The 27,274-nt window shown below is 35.8% G+C and overlaps 1 protein-coding gene across 1 annotated transcript in view; it reads left to right on the top strand.

Moving 5' to 3' along the window:
- The window catches only part of TRAPPC12 (trafficking protein particle complex 12), a 44,415-nt gene that overhangs the window by 5,615 nt on the left and 11,526 nt on the right, over positions 1–27,274 (top strand). The window contains exons 3-5 of the mRNA XM_010015390.1: positions 8,362–8,475; positions 9,287–9,425; positions 21,472–21,584. Of these exons, the coding sequence (XP_010013692.1) occupies positions 8,362–8,475; positions 9,287–9,425; positions 21,472–21,584 (366 nt within the window). The remainder of the gene's footprint in view (positions 1–8,361; positions 8,476–9,286; positions 9,426–21,471; positions 21,585–27,274) is intronic.

Genomic DNA, 27,274 nt, shown 5'->3' with positions numbered 1-27,274 from the left:
TCAGTCTGTTCATGAGCCTGCAAAAGTACTAGCCAAAGTACAGCAGTTTTTAGTGGAAATGACACTGGGATTTAAATATTTGGGTTTAAATGCCATAGTAAATATTTTTTCCTTAATATGCAAAAATTAGAGGAAAAAGTAATTTTGAGTTACTGTGAATTTTATCAGCTGTTAATTTTTATGTAATGTAAATGGTTGCAAAACAGACCTTGATCACTTTTTTATTTATCTGTATGTTTTCACCTTAGTGTTTTACAAAAGATAAGACATACCAGTCATTGTAAATGATAAGTAAAGCTGATGTGATAATTTCAGCAGCTTTAGTTTTTCACTTTAGTACAGGAAAACTAAACTAAATATGAAAACTTAATTTTCTCTGAGATAAAATCCTGTCCTTAATGTAAATATCTCAGACCCGGAAATCATTGCATGTAGCAGCCTTATGAACCTTGTCCAGTTATTTCAACCATTGTGTTCCTGTTTGAAGCACCTATTACATGACTGAGCCTTACTTACCCTGTTGAAATGTCTCAATATTTTAGGCTCATTTTGTTTTGGAAAAAATGGCTGACAGTCTGTATTTTGTATTTAACATCTTTTTAATCTGTGTTACATAACAAGCTCCAAAAGAGACTTTTTTTGTCGTGTTAGAAAAACTCTAGGTGGTCCCTAAGCACTGTTAAAGAAATTCAGAGGTAATTTTAGAAGACAGACCTGAAAGAACAGCTTGTGATCTCCATTGTGAAGATAGATATCTTTCTGTTCATCTCAGTGTTTTGCTTACTTTGAGAGTTTGGAGGGGATAAAAATCTTGACAAGAGAGAAATCTTGTCTCCTACAGTGTCAAAGTAGGAAAAGCCTTTTGCTGCACTTCGTTTCCCTCTTCCAGAAGAGGAGTTTTGATGTATGCAAAATGTTTTTCTGTTCAGCCTTGTACCTGTGTCCATGCCAAATGTTCTTCTACACTACAGATCATCTTAAATACAATGCTACAACTGATGCTGTCTTAGCTTTGAGTGTGCTCTTAAGCTCCAAAGGAGCAATGTTAAGACTTCTAGAATCAAAGCAAAGATAGAAGACAATCTGCAGCTGTCAGATTTATTATTTTTTTTTTTGCTACCTGTAGCAGAATTTATTTTTTTTTTTAATTTGTCTTGTTAGAAGGGGTTTGGATTTTTTATAAAATTGCAGCCACTCAGCTGGATGTCAGGATGTTTGTCAGTTTTCAAGGCTTCTAGTCATTAGCTGCTGGTTGTTCTTGAGTATGCAATATATCTCAGGGGTTTTGCGGAACTATTTCTTTTTATTATTAGAATAAGTTTTGGAGTATTTTTTCCCTTGCAGACATTGCTGGTTTTTTTCTGAAATCCTTAATGTGGAAAACTTATTTCTGATCGGCAACAGTCTTAAAAGGTGTTTCAGACTTAGAAACGTTAAAATCCCATGCTAGATGATATTAATTAAAAAGATGTATGCTTTTTACATACACAGTAGGCCAGAATGACATATAGTAAATGCTGTGCTAGCAGCCACTGATTTTACTTTCTTTGTGAGTGAATTCCTGACCAAATATGTTCAGTGAATGTGTCTTTTCATGCAAAGGACCACTTATAGGCAATATTAACATCTGGTAAAATAAAAACTGATAAAAACTGGTGAAAGTTAGAAATACTACTATGCAATTTCCATTAAGTTAAGATTTTTTTTTTCCTTAGCTGTTTGTTATCCATGTGCGCTACACATGGACATGAGTATTAATGAGAGAATTTCAGTCACCTAATTCAATCCCTTGCAGTGATGGACAGCAACTTAAGAGTCTGTTTCAAATAGGTCCACGGTACAGAAGAGAAATGCATAGAATTAGTATAGACTTCAGCTTCAGATTGATACCTATTATTTAGGTGTTTACCTGTGAGGTGATGTCTGAACTACTCAGGCAAAGGAGATCTAATCAGTACAGTTACCAATCACATCTAAATTAGATGTGTAAATCTGAGATCCCATCTGAAAGTCTCAAGAACTATCATACGCTGTAGGAAGACACCAGTGGCAGCTGAAACATAAAAAACCCCAACAAATTCTATCCACAAATGTGGATAGGAAAAGTATGCTCAGTCGCTCATCAGTATCCCAAATCTTCATGCCACAGGTCTTCAGCTGCAACTCTGGAGCTTCTCTGTTCTATTGTGTGATAGCATCAGTCAGTTTATTTGGCTGTTTTAACAAATACAGTTACATTGCTACTACTTTCAAAGGCTATTCCAGAAGTTCATTCCTTTGGTGGTTAATCAAAGAAATTCTAATCAGTTCTCTCTCAAAAGCTTTTTTCTAATCAAAGATAAAGTTGTTTACAACGGTTTAAGTGTTTTGATCTCATGTTGCTTTTTAAGTAATTTTCTTTTCTTAGTATTTGCTTCCTCTTACTGCTACTTTGTGTGGGTAGACAGCAGAGACATTTCCACTTTTCAGATTTTCTTTTTAAAGGCAAAAATAACTCTTCTCTAGTCATCTTATCATGGATGTCTTCATAATCATCCTAAGAGCTCTTCTCAGAATCAATTCCAGTGGAAGCTAACATCTTTTGTAGTATTACTGTCCAGAACTCAATACATTCTGTCGTAAGTTACATGACTTTCCCTGTTAATGACTGTGGTTTACCTTTTCTGTTATTCTGATATTATAAGTCATCTGATCCCTGTTTAGTGATGATGATATATAAGGATCAATATTGTCAATAACATATATTGACAGTACTTCCTAGATTAAAACTAAAACCGCAGATACTAGTTCACCAGGGTTGCAAAATAATATCTTAAGTTTATTCCAGTGTACATCCTTGAGTAGTAACTTCTCTTCTTCCTTATGAAAGTTCCAGTAAAAAACATTTACTTGTACAAGTTAAAAAACGATTCTGTGCATGTTTTGGTTTAACTGACAGTAGATAAGATGAAGGTGGTGCTTTAAGCAAAGAGTGTTGGAGACAGAAGTCCTACTTGGGGGATTGTAGCGCAAACAGTCTGCAAAAGTTTCCTTAATCACAATTAGTTGTCAAAAACCAAATGGTATCAGGAAGGTAGTAAGCTGAACTTCCAAATGTGCACCTTTTCTGATGAGACAACCAACAGCAGCATCATTTCTAAGACAAATAGTTGTTCACTAGGAGCCGAATTCAGTGTTAAACTCTGCTAACAAAATTGTTTGTTCAGCATGAATTTGGGCTAGTTGATTTGAGTGAGATTTGTAGCAGTAACCCAAAGATAGATAGATGGTTTATTGAACACCTGTGTTTTCACATTTTAAGTTTCTGCTGTGGAATGGGTAACAGTTAGTTGTAAATGCTGTACTGGTAGGGTAATGGTGCAGAGATTGTGCAGTAGAACTAGTTTTACAACTTTGAGGCTTTGAAATGATATGGGAGTGCTGGAGTGGTCCAGCAAAGTAATTCTATAAATCTATGTGCTTATCTTAGAGATGATAACTTGTAAATAGAGTTACACATCTGTGGAAGCTAAGTGCTTTTTTTTTTTTTTTTTTTTTTTTTTTTTCCCCAACTGAAAACAGAAAATCTGAGTTGTCAGTTTCTGAACAGTTTTATTAGTCTGGTATAGGAACATGCATCTACCTCTAGAGCAAATAAATGTAAGCAAGAACTTGTCTTCACAGCATTGCTTTGTTTTACAGCAGCAAATAAAAATTACACATACAAGGTGCGAGCTGCAATTATGTTGGTTCCAATTATTCCATATTTTAGATTAATGGTTTTTAATTTGAACAAATAGCACAGTATTTCTCACTAGAGACATTTCTGATATTTTGAGTCATAAGGTGTTTGCAGCCATGGGAAAATTATGTCTTTAATAGTACCATACCTAAAAAAAGACTACTGGATCTTGCCACTATAAATACACAGTGTTTGCCCTAAGTACGCAATCATTTCATCAAGCTGCTAGACCAGGAAAGGGTTACTAACTACATTTTCTTAACTGATGTGGAAGTGCTCTACCAATGTAATTTACAGGGGAGAAAAATGTCATAGCTAGTGGAGGAGGACATTTTAATCACTTTAATGGTGTTACATGTAGAGTTAATGACTCCCTTTAAGTCTATTTAAAAAAAAAAAATCATATACTGTTACTTTTGCACATGATTAATGCTGTGCTGTTACATATATTTTCAAATACAACAAACTTGGATGCAGTGGTACGGCATATATATTCACTTTAGTGTTACAAAATTATTCTTAAACATTGGGGAGGGGGGCTTTATTTCTAAAACAGAGAGTAATTTTCAACATTTTTGCAGCCAGTCTGAGGGGAGATGGGAGACACATGTAGCACAAACAGTAACTGGGGGCTTGTGGGAGAGGTTGCATTTCTATGCTAAAAAGCGTTGGTTTATTGGGTAAAATTTCAGCAGCTTACCTCCGAGTCAAAATTGTTTTCCTGAGAGACTGAATAAAGTTACAAATTGTCTTCATGTATCAGGTGAGTTCCCTTGTCATTAAACATGTTTTCTGTAGACATCCAGTCTGCATGACTCTGCTTGCTAGAAGAATTCTACCTGGGTGTTAGCTATGGTTGTGCATCACCTCAGTTTTGCTGCTTTCATTTGGGAAAACAACATCCAGTATTGTACACAAAAGATAAATATGAAAGTTTCTGCAGTCACATATCTAAGATCCAATTTTATGATTCTAAAAAAAACAAACCAAGCAGAACTGGAGCATGAGGAGGCTTCCAAGGAACAGTTATGTATGTGAGACAGTGGTGTTCAGCTATTCGGTAATATTTTTTTTCAGGCCAAATAAGTGAGTATCTTCACAATAGAACAATAACAGAGTCTTTCAGATATATTGCAAACTCTGATAATTTAAGTTCTTATAACACTTTATTAGAAAAGGAAGAAATGTAAAAAGTGTTTTTGCAGCCAGCTACGGTTTGGCTTGTATTGGGTCATTTTACTCAGTTGAAACTTTTCTTCATTTCTGAATCTAAACAATACATCTTCAGGGCTCTTCTTGTAGTTGGACTAATAGAAGTTCTGTTAGTTTAGTTGCTATTTTTAGTCACTAGAATTCTTTTCAGCTACATCCCATTCCTCCCATTCATCTCTCTTTGTAGAAAATAAGCTTATTTGAAGGCATTGGGATGTATTGAATATTTCAGTTACTTACTTTGACCAAATGGACTAGAAGCATTGCCAGATCTTTAAATGTGAACTTAACAGAATTTGTAACTAATTGTCGACTCCATTTCAGATGATCTTAGGCTGTTTTCTTTTATTGCTTTTAATAAAAGGAGATCACAGTAGCCTTATTCAGGTTCTTCTTTTGAAAATGGTGGAATGTAAGTCCACCAATAGAATGAGGAGTTGAGAGTTGATCACCTTACACTGTAATTTTTGTCTCTTAAAGCTGCAGATACAGTATTTGATCAGGTTGGAAGTCAAATCAAAAGAAGCAATAAGATAGTAAATATACTATAGTTGTTTCAAAAAAGGCATGTCAGATTTGTGTGCAAGGTAAACTGTCACTGGAAAGAGGAGAGGAGGGGCTTTGTGCTCTGTATCACACAAGTCTTATCACCTCAAGCTACATTAAACTTTTAGTTCCTGCTTCTACGGGATAATAGTCTGACAAAATCCTGGAAATACTGACTACATTTTTGATTTAAACCTAGAGTCATTGTAGTCAAATCTCAGTTTAAGAAGTTCAGTGAAAAGCTAAAAATATATTGGGCTGGTTCTGTCGTTCCTAAAGGAAAATAGAAATCCTTTTTACTTGAAACCTGGTTTACTATGCAGTTTCCCCATCTGTATGTAAAGCTCCCTTGGGACCTCTTCTGATTTTGTGAAAAACAGAGAAGTTCTGCAAGGATATCGCAACACGTGTATTGAGCAGCTAATCTGCTTGTCCTAGCTTTGGTGTGTGTCCTGAAACATTTGGGTTTTTTTCTTTGGGTTTTGGTTTTATAATTTGTAGTTAGGTTATATGGACTAAAAAAACAAATAAATCCCTTCACAAGGTAGTTGTCTGGGCTCGTAATGTGTAAAAAGCACAGAAGTAACACAAGCTGGTGACTTCATTAAAAGAACAGCTTTATACTTTCTGTGGAAAAAGACCCCAAACTTGTGAATGTCGTGTGGAGAGAAGTTCTCTTCTGTCAGGCTGATATGGTATTAGTGAGCTATTTGGCAGTAATATTTCCTTGAGACTATTTTCCTTAGGAGAAAATTAATGTTTCACACAATTGCAGCTGGATGACCATGCCCTGATCATCACAGAATAATTATTTGATTCTTTGAGAATATTCTTCGGTATTTTGGATGCTATATCTGAAGCTGTAGTGTCCATATTTACTTTGAACCTCTACTTATGACTTACAAACAAAATTCGTCCCTATTACTTTCGGGAACAAGGGGCCTGGGTTGTTGAGGCTGTGCAGCTGTAGACCGCAGTAACTGTGAACGTGACTAACCTGCAAGGTTTTGTGGAGTGTTTGAAATAACTGGGTAAAGATTTCTGGTGGACTGGCAACTGTAAGTCTGGTACAATTTGCCAGAGACAGTAATGTGTCCTGCTAATTTCAAATTAAGTTATACTGCCAGCAGCCTTCTATTAAGTTTCCACAGAGAATTATGCTCCATGACCAGCAGGCATCTCTAATTTTGAAATAATGATGAATATTATGTTTCATTTTCCAGCAAAGACTGTTTTTATGATGATTATCAGACTTGCTTCTCCTGCCAGTCTTGTTCTATAAAGGAAAAATATTTTCTGTCCATGCCTGAAATGGAATTCTAAAAATCGTAGCGCCTAAGTTTGTCACAAATGTTCCATTATTATTTCTGGATCATAACTCTCACTTGGGAAGAAGAGTTGGTTTTAGAGTCCATGTATGCTTCTGTAGTAAGGATAATAAGAAATTAATTTGTCATTGCAGAAGAGGAATAAATTTCACATAAACCATGCCAGTGTCTTTCTGCTTTTCTAAGTTGATGCAGCTGTATGTTGAAGGATGCTATAAACGCATTATCAATTCCTGCTCTTCCATAAGAGCATAGACATCTCAGAAGCTGCTATGCTGCTTCGTGGACTTGCTGATAGCTCACTTCTACATTTCCAGGTGGATGTTAAATTTTTATCTGGGATTTGACAATGCAGGGGAGGGAGATGAGGTAGGCGGTGTATTGTGATCTCAAAATGGGGGCTAAAGAGTATGAAAACTTCAGCTGTTACCACTGTTTTTTTATGTGTATTTGTTTGCTGTATTGACAAGTTTTCTAAATTCTTAACACTGGAGAGAATTTAATAAAATACCAGTTCAAGATGAGTACCTGAACTTTGCGGGCATATTCCTTTACATTTTGCCAGACAACATGACAGTTTTCTTTTATCATAACATTTATGATTTTTTAAATGTATTTAAGAAACTATATGAAAAAATACTACTTTCAAGAACAAGATAAATTTGTTTTATAATGACCTGCTGCATACACGTCTCTTGAAAAACTCTTCTGTGAGATAGAAAACAACCCTAACTATTCTATGATTCTATGATGTCTTAAAACCTGAGAAACATCAGTCTGTGTTTTAAGTTTCTGGTAGTGTTAGCTATATATGTGGCTGCATTAGCATATTCAAGGCAGAAACATTAGTAGAATGACAATATGACAAGGTAGTTTGACTTCTTTAACGAGGAATGTTGGTTTTTTTTTAATGAATTAAAAAATGTGTTAAAGAATATTTGAAATTTTCCATGAAATGGAAATTCAGATATTTGCATTTTATATGTGAAACAATTGCTATCGTTCTGAATTTATTGGTTGCACTGTTATATTGTTTCTTGTTCTTTGATCTTAATTAATAGGAATTCTGTATTCTGGGCAATGTTAGCAAAGTCTATTTTCATTAAATAAACCATATTAGGGATTATAATCTGAAATACTGAAGTCAGTGAGGCAGGAATAGGCGTTAAATACTTTATAACAGTAGAGGAATTTGGATGTGATTATTGAAATATGGCCAGCAATTTTTATTGTCCTTTTGAGAAGAAAACAAAATTTTGAATATTATAGTATACTCAAGTATATTAGCAAACATGATGTAGCTTTAAGTTTGGAATTCCATATGGTATTGTGCATATCCTTTTGTTTTAGTGATCTGATAATATTAATGCTCGATTTCCCTTTCTGCCTAATTAGATGTGCAACTTTGACAAATGACATTCTGCTTCTCACCGGCCAGCTCTCCTGACCTTGTCATTATTACTGATGGGAACATGTAGTTGCTTTGGGCAAAATAAGCAGTTGTGCATTTCAGGGACTTTATGATTTTGCTACTTACACTTTTCTTCTTCCCAGAGCAGTAAAAACTGGAGGGCAGCAGTTGACTTGTGTGGGAGGCTTCTAACTGCCCATGGTCAAGGCTATAAAAAAAGTGGACTGCCTACTAACCATACAACAGATTCTTTACAGGTACATTTAAAGATACACCCTTGTCATTTTTTTCCAACAATATCCAAGTTAACATTTTTTTTAATATGATCAAACTTCTTTTTGTAATTTTTACCCAAAACCTGAGTTTATTGAAGTATTTTAATAAGTCACTTTTTCTATTTGCTTATGTAAAGTAGGTCTTCACTTAAAAAGGTAGACACTTTTTAAAGGTAGTCACACTAGTAAAGAGAAATATGCTTTGCTATTTTGGAAGATTCATTGTACTAAAGTTCATCGACACTATCTAGACTGTGAACATTGTAGTAATATTTCAAATGTTAGAAGTATGTTTTATGATGATAAAAAAATAATCAATAAAGGTTTGTGCAACATTGCAAGCATTTTACTGAACAAAATGTGACCTGATGACAGTGCATGGTTCTGGCCCTAGTAACTATAAAGTTCATGGAATTCCACCAAAATCATAACAGATTTTAAGAATTGCATAAAATTGCAAAAATTATTAAAAACTAGTTTGATAATTCGTGCATGCTAACTCAACTTAGATGTTCTAATTTTGAAGTAAGCCAGTTTTTAAACTTCAAAATCTCAATACCTTTACAAACAATTAAAGTATCAGTCCTCTGTGTTTTGTTTTAATAATCTTATGAAAAGCATTCAATGAAAGCGTGTAAATATGCTCCTGATTTTTATCAGTTAATGACACAGACACTCTTTACTCAATTTTATCAGAAAAAATTAGAAAGTTGAAATTGTATTTGGTTAGCTTGTTATTGAAGCTAATAACAGAACTTGTCTTTTCCTTCTTTTCATATGTATTAATTTTTAGCTGTGGTTTGTGAGACTAGCACTGCTGGTAAAACTGAATCTATTCCAAAATGCAGAAATGGAATTTGAACCATTTGGAAATTTAGACCAGCCTGATCTTTATTATGAGTATTACCCTCATGTATACCCTGGACGAAAAGGTAAGATACTTGAATTTTGCTTTTTATTCTGCCAGTCGTTATAAAATAATGGGTTAAGATTTCTTTAATTCTAAAGCATTTGTGAGCTTTGGTTCCTCAGAAGAAAATGATTGATTACTGTGTTAAAGTGTTGTTTGTGTTATGAAGGTAGTGATAAGGAGTAACAATACGGGGTAAAATTATTCCGTCACAGTATAGGTAGGCAATGTATTTCATGATGCTGATACAGCATTGATTTGAAAAAGGAATGTTTTTAACAAGTAAATATAATAAACTAGTTTATTTCTAGGGTATTGTGATTAAAAAAAAAAAAAAAAAAAAGCCAAACGTTAATAGTTCATTTTAGCCAGAAGCATGTTGTAGAAGGTGATGAGAGAGTTTGTGGAAACAGAATATATAAGCTTTTCCTCTTATATTCGTCCAGGTACTATCACTATGCTATTTTTAGCATTTATGTGTCCATGCACACGTGCTAATGCAGGTGTTATTTTCTTGTTTCCTGGATTGTAGGATTTTTTAAAAAAGTAGAGCTAATTTAATAATTTTCCTTAATAAAAATTACTGGTTAAATGTCACATTACTTGCTTAGTAATTGACACTAAATACAAAACAGTAATTTACTATATATCCCATTGCTGAAGAGGAAAAAAAGATACCACCAGCCACAGTTCTTTATAAGCAGTTTGTCTTGAGTTACAAATGCACTACTTCCCACTGCTCCAAATAGCCTATAGGTTAACCACAGTTTCACTATCCAGGGTATTCTAGTCCTCCAGGAGTCTGGATTTGAAAAGTTGCTCTTTCTAAGAGCAATTTCATGCCTGTTAAGGCTATTTTAACAATTTATTTTTTCTAAGTCTGTTATTTAGAAATAAAATACTCTCTGATGCAAGTACATCATTGAGTGATTGTACTGTTCTTTGGCTTTCATATTTGAACCACAATGTATAGTAAAATTGTAACAGTTGTAATAGGCAGTGCTGCTCTCTGAAAAAATACAGTCTGTTACATAAGATGCTGGAAGTCTCAGAGGAGTAACCTAGAAAGATACTGAGATTTTTGAGGTTGCTGAGGAAAGGAAGTTGGTGTCAAGAATGATCAGGATCTTTTGCAGAAGTCTCTTTCATCTGTTTAGTGATGCAGAAGATCAGTTGTAGCCAAAAAGGCTATTATGAACTGCTTAGAACAAGTCCTTCTGACTTTACTTACCAACTTCCAGGCAATCACAGGCAAAAATTTCCTGTTTTGTCCTGAATGTATTCAACCCACTGAGAAGGAACTGTGATATTTTTAAGAGCAAGAGAGGTTTTGGTCATCGGATTGGGCAGCTCTTTGGATCTGGTTATCTTCTGGCAGCTGTGCTGCTTGTGAGAAGTAGTCTTCCCCAGGCCATATGCATATTTCCCCAGGCCATATGCATATTTCCACATCTTTTTCAGTATTATAAACAAGTTACTGTGCTTAAGAAAAAAAATGCTCACAGGCCATGTCAGTGTTTGAGGCATTTCAGTCCTCGTGCCACAGAGCATACAGGTAACAACGGTTCTGGGCAGTCTAGCCAGGCGTTGCAGGCACCCGTCCTGTGACAGCTTTGGATCCAAACTGTCTTTGTAGCAACCACTTGACCAGTGCAGCTGTTTCATACAAATTATGAAGGTATCTATGGTAAAAAGGTAAGCATAAGGAAAATACTCTATTTCATCATTATATGCCTCAGTTCATTTTTAACTGTTGAACATACCAACTGGAATCATAATCTGATCATCTGTAAGGAAAATACGATCAAGGTTGAATGGAGCTGACCTGCTGGTTGTAGTTATATAAATACAATGTGATGAAGATGTAGGAAGAGCTATCAAACCTTATGTAGTTTCAAGGAGAGAGCGAGCTGTTTGCAGGGATGTAGGAAAGAACAAGCAATTCTCTTCTGGCTAGCATTAAATTATGCAGTGCTGGATTATGGATAAAGGAATTTAGTATACATGCATCCTTAACCAGCTAATTTAAATAATAAAATAGATATAAATCATTCATGTATTTTGGTTGTATGAGTATGAATGTACAATCCACTGCTGTTTGGTAATTTTACATATCATTTTGTGGTGTAACAAGCATAAAAAGAACAGTTTTGTTTCAACACTTTAATTTTGATTCATGGTATATAAATGGAGTAAGCACTTAAAAATCAATTTAATAAATGAGAGTGTAGATATAAATAATGTACACATTAATTGTAAAACATCTAATATTTTGCATAATTTCTTTGTATTAAAAATACTCATAATAAGAAATGTAATGAATTAGAAAGTTTTCTGAGTTTTCTGTGCTTGAAGTAAGGAAAGCATATGTACCTGAGCAAGCAGTAAGGATAGTCCCTCATCCATTAATCTTTGAAAAATATACCTCAAAGAACTCAAATTCCAAGCAGAAGTATGAGGAGTGGAAGATGGCTTTTCCATTAATTTATCTTAACATGGCCAATGCAGTCATCTTAATTTTAGTTTGAAGCTCTCCCAAGGCTGTTTCCCTTCCAGCAACGCTACTAATGTTTCGTCCTAAGATTTTGTATGGCGTTTGCAGCCATGCTGTGCAAGGGTCCCACTAGTGTTGTCATCTCCATGGCTGTAAGATCTAACCTTTCTGAAGTCTTCCTTTCCTGATTTCAATGGTCTCTTTCTTCAGTCATCTCCATTGCCTGTAGTGTGCACTGTCTGGGGGGTGGAATCTGCTGCCATCCTTCTATCAGCCTGTGAAATTAGTTAAGTTCCTCTTGGATCATTCCTGTTTGATATGGGGCACAGAGCATACAATTCTTATTTTCTAGTGAAATCTTTAAATTATTCAGTTACACTTTTTTTTTTTTCCTAAATTCATCTGCGAGCGAAGTCTGATATTTATGTACAATTTTTTTGTCTTCTGGTAGGTCTATACTTAGGCCACGAAATTGCTTCCTGCACATCTCTGTTGTACTTTGAGGTATATAAGTTTGGATTTTTGTCATCATTCTCATGACTAATGGATATCAGGATTTTATTTTTTCCTTTTTTTTTTAAGATTGTGTCTTTATACTTCTAGTCATATTGTTTGTTTCTGTGTTCCTCATGATACTTCATAAACTCTCTCATGTGATAGATTGGCTAACCTGAGGTATCCTTTCTGTTGGTAATGCTGATGTGTTTCTGAAAGAGTGAGAGCCGACAATTAAAATGGAACATTAAAATGCTATTTCATTCTTTTATGAGATAATTTGGTCTTGTTTCTGGTTAATAGACCAATAAGTTATAGAAAAGTTAATGCTACCAAAATCAGTATTCTAAAGCTACAGTAATTGAGAATAATTTATTTTTAATTATGAAGGGGAAAAAAACCCAAAACAAAACTGTATACAAGAGAAAATAGGACTTTTATTCCCCTGACCAGAGGTTTATATGTATAGGAGTGGAGTGGGTTTTTTTTTTTTTTCCTTTTCCCTTTTCATTCTCCTCATGGTGATATGGTGTCATTGTATTTTTCTACCATGAAATCAGTCTTCTGTTGTCTGGAGGCAAGTGCCTAAATGAGGAACGTATTGTTAAATATTTAGTTGTATGTTCTCTAGAAACTGATTTCACACTGTACACCTTCTCATCAAGTAGCACAAGTGTTGGGTTTTTTAAAGTGTGGCTCTATTGTGGCCACAGGGATGCAACACAGTAGTGTAATAGGCTGACACTTTCAGTTGGATAGTGACAGTTAAAAAAAAAATATATATATAATATATAAAACTCATCTACTTCTCTCACAGTAGTGCAAGTCTAGACACCACAATTATTGTTTTAGCATATTTCACCAGGTCTGTATTACTTTTATGATTTTATTAATATCCATTGTATTCGGAAGTTTTAGCAGAAATACATGGAAAAATTAGTACAAAAAATAGTTGCATGTATGAGATTTTATTTTTTATGTGTCCTTATTTACTCGGGCGGTGTTCTTAATTTATTTCATATATTCAGTTTTGAAATTCATATCCCCCTTAAGGAATCCTGTCCTATGTGGTCTGGAACTGTCATTGAAACTCATGTTGTGAACAGGTTTTCAGTGCTGATGTCTAAGGTGAAATGTAATAAATTACTATTGTCACATTGAATAAACTCATATAAAAAAGATGTAGTAGGAAACTTCTCATATGTCTGCTGACACAGAGACGCTGTGCTTACTGTGAAAGCAGTCATCCAGAATTTTTTTCAAATACCCACAGAAGGCACATCTGGACTGCGTGTAGTGCAGAGGACTGGGTGCAGCTCCAGGGTCTACCTGCTCACTGAAGCTTGGTTCTGCTTATGAATATCAACCTATGCCATAAAGAGGACAGGCATGGGTTGGGGAAATTATCTCCTATATGTTTTCACAGTAAACATAGTGGTGCTTCTATAGTGATGTTTGGCCATTCCCTTCTTTTCTTCTATTTGTCTATGCTAGTAGGAGGCAGCCTTGCTGAACCTTCCTTTCCTTTTATCTCAGCATGGTTTTGGATGATGCTATAAATGAGATGTCCTTTGGTTTTTTTCATCCTCATCAACTTTTGGTTAGTGGGAGAACTGTGGCAGGATTGGAGGTAGTGTGGGGAAAAAAGAAAAATAGTTGTGGGGGGGGAGGCAAAAGGGAATAATCAAGGTAAAAATGGAGAGAAGACGTGCATAGACTAAAGAAATTGGAGCATATAGAAAGCTCCTTTCTGTTAATAAATTTTGCAGGAAAACAGAAGAAAAAAAAACAAAGACTTCAGTCGTTGTTATATTCTAATCATTGTTTGAGGGTGATGAGGCACTGGAACAGGTTGCCCAGAGAAGTTATGAATGCCCTATCCTTGGAAGTGTTCAAGGCCAGATTGGATGGAGCTTTGAGCAACCTGGTCTAGTGAGAGGTGTCCCTGCCCATGGCACAGGGTTGAAAATGGATGGTCTTCAAGGTCCTTTCCAACCCAAATCATTCTATGGTTCTATAATATGTGGTACTGGTTTTCTCATATGTTACCACAAATACTGCTGTGCCTGAACTTACACCCCCATGTGAGACTGCTTCAGTCTTGACAGTTACTTGGAAGAGTTCTTCATTCAAGCTTATGTGGACAGTAAAAAGGATATTAAAGCCTCTAGAGGAACTGCTTTGCCAATTATTATTTACAGTACTCTGTACCTCTGTTGTCTCTTTAAATCTGCTATCTATTCTGTTGCTTCAGAGCTACCTTATACCTATGAAATCAGCTAATACAACTTGAATACATATCAGTCAAGTGTTGTGGTTCCAGTTTGCTACGCAGGGTTGTCAGACTTGCAAATACAATTTTTTCCTAACTCATATAGACTAAGAAATGTATGTATAATTTTAAGGGGATAGGGTTCTGCTAAAATAATTAATTGTGCCTTCTTTCCCAAGGGTACGTAGTCTGCCGTAGGCAGTACCAGCCTTATGTAGTATTTCTTAAAAGTAAGCAAGTAGCTCGCTTCTAAATTCTACCTAACTACGGTTACCAGTAGGTAAGATTTGCGGTGATGCCTTTGTGGTATGGCAGTTGTTGCAGGGTTTTTCTGTGTTCTTTCTCTTAAGTTTTCCTTGCTTCAGTGCAAGTAACTCCAGTTTACTGAAATTTTGAAACCTTTCAAAACCAGATCTTGATTCACAGGATCTGTGTTCTTAGGTCACATGCAATTAAATTGGGAAGTATATAGAAACATGCAATTTTAGATAAAATTTTCAAAACCTTTTCTTTCAATGATTACAAACATTCAGGCTCCTACCTCTTCTTCAGTCTCTCTGGAATGAAAGTAATAAACAAAAGCATGGAAACTAGTCTGTCGAATCTGAATTTTTTTAAGTGTACTTTTAATTGACAACAAAATTCGGAATCAAACCTACTACTGAATCATCACTTTTAAAAATCTCCTTATAAATTGTACAAGTGCACTTTTGCAGAAGGATGGAAGAGTGTGTATGTGCATGTACATGCGAGGATATACGTCCCTGTGTGTATATGCATGTATAGAGCAGAGTATCTTTCTGAAACGGAATTTTCTATATTTTTCTTTTACCCAGTGAAGGAAGGGTTTGTTTCTCTGTCTTGGTTTTTTTTACTGTTATAAGACCCCACTTTATATTTTCAGTAAATAATAATTTGCCCTGCTGCTGCTTTTTGGTATTTAGGATTTGTTGAATAAGCTTTAGAAGGCAGATCAGAAAGCATTTCTCATTACTGATTTTGCAACAAGAAAATGCAAAGATAAAATGGCTGGCCATTGGAATTCTTTTCCTTCTGCTCTAAAAGGGCTGCAGATGAGGGCTGCAGTTTAAATTTGATTGACATGAGGTGATGTTTATGTTGTGACAGTTATGAAAATGTGCAGCTGTTCATAAAGATATAGAAACTGAAATCTGTGGTCTTAGAAAATCCTACCTGATCTTACTATCTATTCCATCTGTTCCCATGCTTTTGGAGTATCCTTTTTGCTTTCAGCAAACCTTTTTCACTTTTTAGTTTTGTCTTTTATATGCTGATAATATATATATGAATAAGATTAATTAATGCCAAAGTGACAATCAAAAATCATATTCTTTGGAAAAAATTCTCCACTGTATTTAGAAGTGATAGCTAAGAAAAGAATTGTCTTAAAATTAAACCATTTTTTTTTTTTTTTTTTATAAATATCATTATTAAGAAACCCCTAAAGAGGAGCAACAGAGGTCAACTGTAAAATATCAAGCTAGCATAAGACTTATTTAACTTAATATTTCAATACAGAACAGTAATTGTAGGGTATTGCCTTTTGTTGAAATCATCTAAGCTTAGTTGACGTGGGTTTGCCGTGTCAGAGGGCATAGCATCTTTAGAAATCTAAGTATGAAGTAGAGAGCAAAATCCATTCTCCTGTGCTTTTAAGTAAACATTTTAATTACAGGATATGCTGCTTGTTTAAAACATTTCCTTGACATGTTGCCTTGTTAAATTCAGTACTGAGTGAAATATAATGGAGGACATAGGTTTGATTCCAAACAGTTTTGCCAAGGAGAGCACATGCCAAAATCCAGTGTTGGTATAAAATTAATTTATCTCTAGTGGTATATCACAGGAATTTATGTGCCTGCTTGTGTAGGAACCTGTTACAAAGAAATGTGTGTTACACTGTGTGTCTTAAATATGTGGCCTAATAGTACGCAAGTAGGTGAAACCTTTCAGACAGTATAATGTCATTCTCAGTCTAAGCAGCAGCACATATATCTCTGTTACAGCTTAGTGTTCATGTAGTCAGCCTTATTTTCTTGGATTTGGGGAGTTTGTTGTTCACATCCAACCCCCAGTGTAACTTGTGTTTATTGAGGCAAGTATAGTTGAGGGTTTTTTTATTCATGCTGTTAATCTGCTTCTTAGTGAAATTGTGTACTGTGAATTCTACAACCTGCCCTTCAGAACTTCATAATACTATTATTATTGATTTACTGGAGTCATCAACAGATGTCATTTACCTCTTCCCAATTGTTTTCTTCTTAACCTAGACAATGTAAAATGAAAATTACAGCGTTTTCTAAAATCTCAGACACACCTTTTTTTAGGTCTCAACTCTTTTCATTTGTCACCATCTTCATGTGAAAACACTAAGGAATGCTTATCAGAAGGCTAAACTTCTGTCTTGCAAGTCACAGCGGAAGCTGTGCTTCTGTACATTTGTGTGCAATTTCTTTTTGTGTCATATTTTTTAGCAACAGGGATGGGCTCCTCTGCACTGTTCTTTTGGCCGAAAAATGCTGAGTGACGTGCCTCTGATACAAGGTGATACTGTGACGTCACAGAACAACAAATCATGTCCTGTGGTTCAGAGCAAAATTCTTTGTGAGCTCAGAGTTAACTGTTCCAAGCACTTTCTGTAATTCCCTTATTTTTATCTTCTTAGCTTTTTATCTGTGAGCTGATGTAGCTTTGAAGATTCACAAGAGTCATATTATAGTTTGCCTTTGCCTTTTTCATCTCCCGTTCACCTCATGAAGCTCTCTGCAGGGCCACATTTCAAACCCATTTTGCTCACGGTGTTCTCTTCCACCATGGTACACACCCAGGTCACCTTGCTGACTCCTCCGAGAATGGAGTTTCATAAGCATCCACACTGTGAAAAGATTTTTGGTAACTTGCTTTTGCTTGTCTCAGGCTTTTTCTTGATGAATTCTGTTTCAGACAAATTCAGAGATCATTGTTCCCTTTTCTTAGATTGAGAAAATTACAGATTTGGATTTTGGATGCTGGAGACAATGCAGTAATAGAGAACTTGGGGTTGGGTTGGGGGGAGGATGTTAATTTTTACACAACTGTTAACCAGCGGTTGATATTTTGGTGAACAGGTATCTTTAAATGTGTTTTCTGTTACTGCCATGTATTTCTTCCTGAGAAGTGTTACGTAAATTGTATTGGCACTTTAAGTAGCACCAGAAAATCAGTTTATTAATGTAGGAACTGAATTAGATGTGTTATCCATACCTCATAATGCTTAACTAAAAAGTTTACTTCTGGGAAAATGTACTTACAGAATCATAGAATAGTTAGGATTGGAAAGGACCTTAAGATCATCTAGTTCCAACGCCCCTGCCATGAGCAGGGACACCTCACACTAAATCACAAAGTTTCTTTCTTTTTTTTAAAAACAGTATTTAAGGAATATGTTTGGATGAGAGGCTTGGATAAGTGCTGCAGGTTTCTTATAAGCAATTTGCTCATCTGATTTGACTTGTTACAAAATACTGTTTACATGGAGTGGTAAGACAGCCTTACCAGTGGTAAAAGCTCGTTTCTTTTCCATTTTCTTCAGTTACCATGCTTGTGTGAGAGCATGTGTACCATTTCGTGCTTTCTTAACAAAAAACTTCTGCTATTCAGGAGGATTACATGGAAACTAAGGAAGAAGGCAGAAATAGTTGGTGTTTCTGAGATTTTAAATAAGGGTAGCAGCCTGTTTAATAAGCAGCAAGTAACAAAAACTTAATGGATGGATATTCTGGATGCTTAACAGTAAAATTTCTTGCAGGATACTAGTTATATCATGAGTTTCAAAATGAAAGAGAAGAAACAGGTGCTAGAGTTTTAGGTCCTCCTGTGTGAAATAGTGATATAAATTCTGGTTTGAAAAGTCACTACGCTGACTGCCCTTACACCATGGGCCAGCTTTCTTCTGTTTTTGTGTGAGAGATCTGTCATCACACTTTGTACTTACTCAGGATCACAGTGGAATGCATTTTGGTCACATGGAATGAAGGAAATACTAAGTGGTTGAGAAATTCTACATTAATAAAGTACCTTTTGAAGTAATACAGTTCTGAATGCCTTACAACTAAGGTCTTAGTTGTGATAGCAAATAAATCAGATTCTTATGGAGCCTCAGTTAGCCTGGAGTTGCATTCATCATTCTGACATCCTCTGATACCACTTCTGACAATGTAGATTGGTAATGGGTTATTCCTTCCCCTCAAATGGATCATAATAGTGTGGCTTCATTCAGCAATATGTAAGATCAATACTTTGCAAAATATGCAATCCCCGAAAGTGTTTTACAAAACAATTTAATTAAAATTGATAATGTAAGACATTTCATCTGCACTCCATTAAATACCCGTCTGTCTGTACACTGAGCTGTTCTGTTACCAATTCAGATTCTCTGTATGAGTATTTATTGAGTTGACCTTTTGCTGCATTTTACAAGAGAATGTAATGATACAAGATTGTTCAGAGTTGAAAATATTAGAACACAGTCATTAACCAAAAATGCTGCTAAAACTTTAGATTACTTTTATTCTATATTTCAGATTTTCCAAAGCTTTGCTTATGAACAAAACTTTTCCCTTTTTTCACCTTTGCCTTAGAAATCCTGTTGAGTGCAGCAGTAGGTACATGGTTCATGTGTTAGCAGTAAATTAAGGCTACATTCTTCAAAAGAACAGTACCAAACTACCTGATTTTAGGCACTGCTTAATTTTTTTTGCAAGATTACCAATGGAAGGTGGAGTTAGAACTTGGGCACCAGGGGGGTCGTAGAGATGGAACCAGGGGCAAGTTCGCAATGTGTCTACAAAGCAATGTTTTTGTGGTGGTGTGACATGGAATTACTCTTAGATTATTTACACCTTCCTTTTCGTTGTTGTTCACCCCCCATGATCTGACTGTGCACCTTCACTTGTGCTCTACTAGGTACATACCTAGCATGTGTCAAGATACATACATAAAACATTTCACATCTTTTGTTACTGGTCGAGTAACCTTTTATACTTCCCTTATTAGATTTTCAAAGGCAGTTTTGTTTTCTTAATCACTGTTCCATATATGATGATGCATGAAACTCTTCTGTACATCTGTTACAGGAACACAGCAGTCACATAAGCCATGGGGAACAGTTTGCAGTGGCAAAAGAGAATTTATGTAGATATAAATGGCTTACTTTGTAGGTCTTAATTAGTGAGTTCTGTGATTAAAATTTTGTCAACCTTTAAAAAATGTCTAGAAGCAGTGACTCAGTGTGTATAGCATTTATGTCTTTGATGTGCAAGCCTCTTAAAAACAGATGCAGAAATCTTTCTAAAAAGCTTCTGAGTCCTATTTTTGAGAAAAAAATGAGGCAAGAGGCCAGGTTGAATGGGGTTTTGAGTAACCTGGTCTAGTCAAAGGTGTCCCTGCCAATGGCAGGGGGGATTGAAACTATATGATCTTTAAGGTCCCTTCCAACTCTAACCATTCTGATTCTAAGAGGTGACTTGAGAGGGAAATCCCCTTAGAATACGTCTGAAGTAAGCAAATATATTGAAATATTGGGACTGTAGCAAGGCCTATTTCCCCATTTCCCTACCTCTTGATTTGGTTTTGATAGTAGCATTTAGTTTATGTTCAGTAGTGTTGCCTTTCTATCAAGATGAAAGCAGGGTGTTGCACACACTGAGGTTCCCTAAAACTCCTGAAGCTGCCCTTGAAGTCAGTCTGGATGCTCGTAAACTTAGAGGATTTGTTCTTTGGTAGATACTGTACTAAAGGTAGAAGTAAACTAACATGAAAAGGAAGAATTTTTTTTCTCCCCAAATACTGCTTCAAATTCTTTCCGTACTCTTTGATGTTTTCAATAAACCAGAAGATACAAAAAATACATCATCTTTATGAAGAGTCAGTCTCACAGTATGGAGTAATTCGTAACTCTTTGTGGAAGAGCTAACATTAATGGAGTAAAACTCAGCCTAAAAGTCGTCGTTAGAGCAATGGAATGGTCTCTGCACAGCATAATGGACTCAGATCTTTACACAAACCTTTGATACTTGTAGGAAAAAGAAATGAAATATTTTGTAATACATTTTTAAGTTCCCAGAGGACTTGATATATTGTCATATTTAATATATCTGTTATAGTATTATTATTTTTGTCCTTCACTGTACTGTTTTTATGTTTTATTTCTTTTGACTTATGTTGATTTCTGTTTTGGTTTTTTTTTTTCTTTCTGTGGTATAGGCGCCCTTCGTATCAGCTTTATATGGAAAAGGGTTACATGGTTTTGCATGCCCTGATTATATAACTTCTTTGCAAGCATGCTTTTAAGGCCAGTAATTTAATTTTATTTCTTCTGCATTGCTTGTAAAATGTGCAGAATTATAAAAGGTAGGAGTGATGTTGTAGATGCAACCAGAGTAAACTTCCATTGGTTTAATCCTTTGTGTTTTCATTAGTTTATAAAAATCTTTAATGAAACATTGTACTTCTGTGCGCAACTTAGTTTTGAAAATTTGAATTAGGTGCACTTTTTCCTTGCCTTCTTGATTGTGGTTACATGTGTGTCTACCTGCTGAAAACATTTTACAATACGTCACATAATAGCTGAGGAAAAGTTTGCTGCTTTTCTTATCTTCCACGTCTTTCATTAGGAAAATAAAAAGATACGGAGATTAAATGAACTTTGTGTTATATACACTAGTGCAAAATACCTTGTGTAATGTAGGCAAATCACAAATTAACCATTATAGCAAACACATTTAATAAAATTAATTATGTTTCTAGGTTCCATGGTTCCTTTCTCCATGCGAATTTTACATGCCGAACTTCCTCAGTACCTAGGTAATCCTCAGGAATCACTTGACAGACTGCATAGTATGAAGATAATCTGCACCAAGGTAACAGCTTCTCTATGCACTAACATTTCTTAATGTTTAAGAAATATATTTTATTGTCCTGATAAAGAACATTAAGTTTCAACAATGACTTTTCTTATGCCATCTTGATACAAATAAGGAGCTCACTAATAGAAGTAATTGTCTCTTCAGTTTTAGGATACAAGTCTCTTTTCTTTGGTAGCTCTGACTAAAATGAGTAGAACAGTGGACAGCACAGTTCTCGTGCTTTCATGCTCTTGCCAGACAAAGGAGGGAGGACAGTAAGCAGGTGGTGTAAGGGCAAGTAGGAGAGCTTTATTTCCTCACTTAGTTGCATCCAGCTAGCTCAAAACACAGTTGGTAATGATCTTGATCCTTCAGAAATAGCCTGAATAGCTGGTTTTGGAAACAACAGTCATTTGGAAATATAACTACAACCTGCTGAGGTTTGTTTTGCAGGTTTGGTTGGTTCTTTTTGTTTTGTCAAGTACTGTAATACAAAATTATGGTGTGAATTATAATATGGGGTTTGTCGGTGCCGAAATTGGAGTAATGGTGTTATGAGCACTAACCTTATCCACTAAACCCATTCACACTTAAATGTTTTTGAAATCTTTTCCAGGTTGTCATCTGCAACCTTGAGGTGGCTCGCTCTGCTCTCTTTTCCTTAAATGCATAACCTAGAGCATACCCAGTGTACTAAGGAAGTTTTTTAAACTATAATACAAGATTTTATTTTTTTTTAAACACAAACTAGGCTGATTATTTGTTGAAATAAGGGAAATTGGATGTGCTGGAGAGGATGAAATAGAAAAAAAATGAGATTTACAAATTAATATATACATATTTCCCTGCCTGATGAGTTGTTGAACAGGTCTGTTTACACATGTTCTCACTCCATCAACTGCTAGTGACCTCGGTAGCTACAAAATCTGTGTGATCCCTGGTGCCCTTGTGGAAAGCTTCTTTGAGGCTGGCTGAATGTCTTCCACTAGCTCTTCCAGGGAGTGCCCTGTTCCCTGCACTTACTGTCGGTTAACAGAATGCCATGTCTTTCTCTCTGCCTTCCTGTGTCTGGGTTTGCAAAGTTTCTCCCAGATCAGTGTGTTCAGTTGTGGTCAGAAAGAGCACCAGCTCCCTTTGCTTCTGACACCTTCCACTAGAGCCAGGATCCAGTAGCCAGTGCAAGCCATTGTCTGTGCTGATGGATGCTCCTTTTTAAAGTACAGTACATAGAAAACTACAAGCAAACAAATAAAACACACCATCCTTCTCAAGGGAATATTTCGGATCAGTTATTCTAGACACCTCATTGCAAATTACTTCATTTTCTGCATTCAATTAAATACCTGCTTTTTTGGAGCAACTCAAAGACAACTGTAGAAACTAGAATATGATAAAGCACAACCTGTAAATATAAATATGTTTTAAAAGACAGTTGTAAATTGGTGATAATTTAACCATTTGGGGTTAGGGTTGGCCAACAGAAACATCATTTAGCTATGTTTTGATTTTTGTATAGAATGCTATTTGTCCAATAATGTCGATTTCACCTGGACTGTTCAAGAATAAAGTTTAGCTTACTTATGAAAACCCATAGCATAACCAACAAAATAACATAAAGGATCTACACTCATTAGTCTTAATATTTGTATATGACACTTGGGAACCATTGGGGTTATAACAGAAATAATTGGGGAGCTTTCAACCAAAAGCCTCTAGTGTTTTACTTCCTTATTTTAAAAAGTGGAAAAATAATCTTTGGTCATCCGTATTTACAGAAGGGCATAGGAATAGTCATTATGTAAATGAGATGATCTTGGAGTCATGGAAGCTGGAAGAGAGAAAAGACCTATTAGCTCACCTAGTCTGTCCCTCTGCAATGCAAGGTTGTTTTCTAGTTTTTAATGAGCCAGCCTATGGAGCTGAGGCCATGTCCCCTGGGAGGCTAGATGAGACTAATGCTAATGCATTCTTATCATAAGAAGATTTGTCTTTCTATTTCATTTCTCTTCCTTAATGTTGTTGTGGGGTTTTTCCCCCCCCGTCTGATACTTCCTTTTAACCTGGTAAATTTCCCTCTGCTTTTTGTTGTATGCATTCTACAGACACTTGTCAGCTTTGGATTAGCCATTCAACTAAGATCTAGTCAAAAGATCTTAAAGATCTAGCCATATTTACTTTGTCCCCATTTTGGTAACTCATTCTCTTCAGCCTCCATATACTTATATATTTCTGGTACCTGAAGCAGGATTGGTGGTTGAGTACAAAAACGTAATTTTTCTTTTCCCTGTATAGGCAATAATGATTTTCCCTTTTTCAATATTCCTGCAAATTTGTAATCAAGATCTGGTTGGATATTTTACATCTCTGTCCATAGGTACAACATTTGGGAAATAAAAAACCTGTAGTGACAAATAAATATTACAGCTTGGAGGAGGAATCCAGTGAAATTGTTATTCTCTCTGTGTTATTGCTGGTTTTCTCAACATGAATTGCCACAATGAGTTGTTGCCCATATAAGTTTGCCTTGAAATAAATGGTTTCCAAACAGCCAATCAGTAAGAGTAACAATAGTAATTTAAATCACAAAATGGTTTGTTCTTTTCAAGTATTATTTAAAAACATAGCCGTGATCACTTTAGTGTTCATGATGCTGAGGACATGCCAATAAATGCCTACCTGGAGACCAAAATGTGGAAAGAACAACAGTCAGGCTTAATCTGAACTCCTCCTTGTTTGTGCCTAGGAGAGTGAGGGAAAGCTCCAGGAAATTCACACATGTCATAGTGCAGCTATTTCCCTTCTTAACCCTAACCCTTCAAGTGGCAGAGCCATACTGGGCAATTCTGTTAGCTGGGTGAAGCAGTGGCAAGTGGGTTAACACTCTTGCTTCTTAAAAAAGCCTCTGCAAGAGTTACCTCTGCTAAACTTCAAAAGTACTTTGTGCCGTTTCTCCATCAGCCACTCGCTGTGTATTTCCACTGCTCTCCTTCGTGAGTAGTTATGTTCTTCCCTGGCCCTTCTGTAGACACTCTTCGTATTTCCTGGACTTATGTTTTACTTACAAATTGATGAAATTTTGAGTATCTTAGCTACTGATTGGTTTGGGTTTTAATTTTATTCAACTTCCAGTTCTGGCTCAGTTACTAAGGTCACTTAAGTATTCTGTTTCTTACACATTACTTCAGTCTAGGGGGTATTTGTCCTGATGCCTTGTTTGATGAGTTTGTAGAAAGGATGATCCTGCACCAGTCTGAGTACCCAAAAAGCCGCAATTCCAGAAGCACCAGAAAGGGTTATTTTGAGTAAGAAGCTAATGCTGGTGAAAAGTTGTAGAACAAGAAGTAAAGCATTGAAGAGAGATATGTAAGGATAGGAAACTCAGAGAGAAAATGGTGGTATGCATAGGTTAGTAATTACAGCATACAGGTGATTGGTAGGGAATGAAACAGAAGACTTGGTGAAGTCATATTAGCCGGTGAAACTAATCAGTATGTACTTCCAATACTCAAAACAAGAAAAAGCCTAGGTTGCACATTAAACCTATGTTTAAAGTAAATGGTAGGAGCATTCAATCATTTCTCTTTATAATTGAAACAAGGATGTTTAGTGCTATCCCATGTGATATTGCTGGAATGAACAGTTTACCATCTGTAGAAAAGTAGCATGAGGGGATTTGCTAAAATTACTTGTTTCGTGTCAACTAACCCAGATAGCTTACACTGAGGAGCTACCTGAATCGTTAATGTTATTATTAAACAATACTTGGAAAACTGGGGAAATGCTTAAATGCTGAAAAACTGCAGATGGTGTTCACATACTTAGGAAGGGCAAGAGGAGATGAACCTAGGGAATAGAACAATTAGCCTTGAATCAGCACTGAGTTCTATTTTAATTACGTTGAGCTTGAAGTGATGGCTAGATATATCCAAGTAATGTCACAGAATGGTTAATGCAATACACTAATTGTATGCTAATATCTAATTCTTTCTTTTTTGATGTTAGTGAGCATGTTTTCAGATAAACACATTGTCTTTTTTAATAGTACAGTATGTCTTTTGATGAAGGTACCTCACTGTGTTTAGACCATTTCAAGAGTAAGAACTTCAAGCCTTACTGAGAATGAGAAGTGATCACAAGATGTTTTCCCGTGGAAGAGAAATGGTTTTCCAGGGGAAGATCATGGGGTTTAGACTGGACAAGACAGGAAACAGACAATAAGGTGGTTTTGGTTTGTGGGAGAGCAGAATGTTTTTTTTTTTTGTCTGACAAGGTGACACATTATATACTAAGCATTTAACACTGAAATATAGTGCTTTGGTTTCTAAGTGATTTAAAAGTGGCTACCCTGCTTTTGAAAGTAGGACTGGGATTCAGTCTTGCAGATGTGTGCCACTGTGATCTTATAAATTGCCACCTATCAACTAAACTGCAGTATCTACTGGTGTACGCTTATAGCCTCTCAAAATCTGAGGTAAGGCAACGTAGTCTAGCCCTCTGCGAACAAGCTTCACGCTAAATCATACTGCCTTGTATTTGTCATGGGCTAGCAATTCTTACTGGGAAAATTACCCTGGCTCAGCTGGCATGTGGTAACTGCTGTCATTTCATTATGTGTCTCTCCTTGTTCTTAAGTTCATTGTAGCTAAATTTATGGCACCTAAATTCATGCTTTCACTCTCATCTGTGACAAGAGGTTGGTATCTTGTAGAGCAATTCCTTCCACCTTAAGACATCTAAAATAGGTGACATGAACTAGCTTCCTGGAGGTACCAATTGCTCTTCATTGGCTGTAAAAGGCACCAACATGGCTGGCTGAGCCCAGATTAATTCTACCTGTCTTTGCTTTGGAGGTTTTCCTGTGTTGTTTTTTAAGTGTTTGCTTACAAAGCACTGAGCGCAACTGGAATGCTTTGCTGGTGTAAGAAAAAACAATTACTTCTTATACTTACAGAAGCTGAGAGCTCTGTATTTGGAAGCGCACTCAGTCCCTGGAAGAGGCAGTGCCTTTTATTTCCCTCATCAGCTAACTACAGTGGCTGATGAAAGAGCAAGTGGCCTTAATAGGTTTTTTCAAGGATATCTCAAGCATTGTTCTACAACCAAAGTTATAAATCTGTAACAGAAAAAGTGGGGTGACCAGTGGGAATCAGAAAACAAATTTGGAGAAATTGTAATGGGATTAAAAAAGGCAAAGTCAACTTGCATTTCAAATGGAATCTTGCATAGAAATTTTAAAGTGCTTAAGACACAAGCTTCATTAAGTATACATTTTCATTCTTCCAATAAAACAACAAATGTTTCGTGCACTCAACAATTTGCATGATTTAAAATCTATACTAGATAAAAAGAAGCAATAAAATCCAAGCTTTGAGAAGGAAATTGCAGTAAGAACTAAGAGGAGTTCTTCATTAAGGACAGAAGGATTAAACTAGAGCCTCTGCTTAGGGTGGCGGAATCAAGAAGCAGTGGCTTTCTAAGAAAAAATCAGATTGACTTTCTTTGTGGACATTAAGATTCATTCTCTGGTGAAACATGCTTCATGTTTTGCTTAACAAAATGTGTGTGTCCCTAGAGTGTGCTGACATTCAATATTCTGTGAGTATCATAAACCTGAACTCTTAACATCCTTCTCCCGTACAATGGCTTTCTTACTTTGTGCAATTGATCTAGCTACGGTAATAGTAATTTTGAACTGTACCTAGGTG

This window comes from Nestor notabilis, unplaced genomic scaffold (genome assembly GCF_000696875.1).
Source record: "Nestor notabilis isolate BGI_N333 unplaced genomic scaffold, ASM69687v1 scaffold3205, whole genome shotgun sequence".
NCBI classification, from domain to species: domain Eukaryota; kingdom Metazoa; phylum Chordata; class Aves; order Psittaciformes; family Psittacidae; genus Nestor; species Nestor notabilis.
This window is presented reverse-complemented; position numbering and strand designations above follow the sequence as displayed.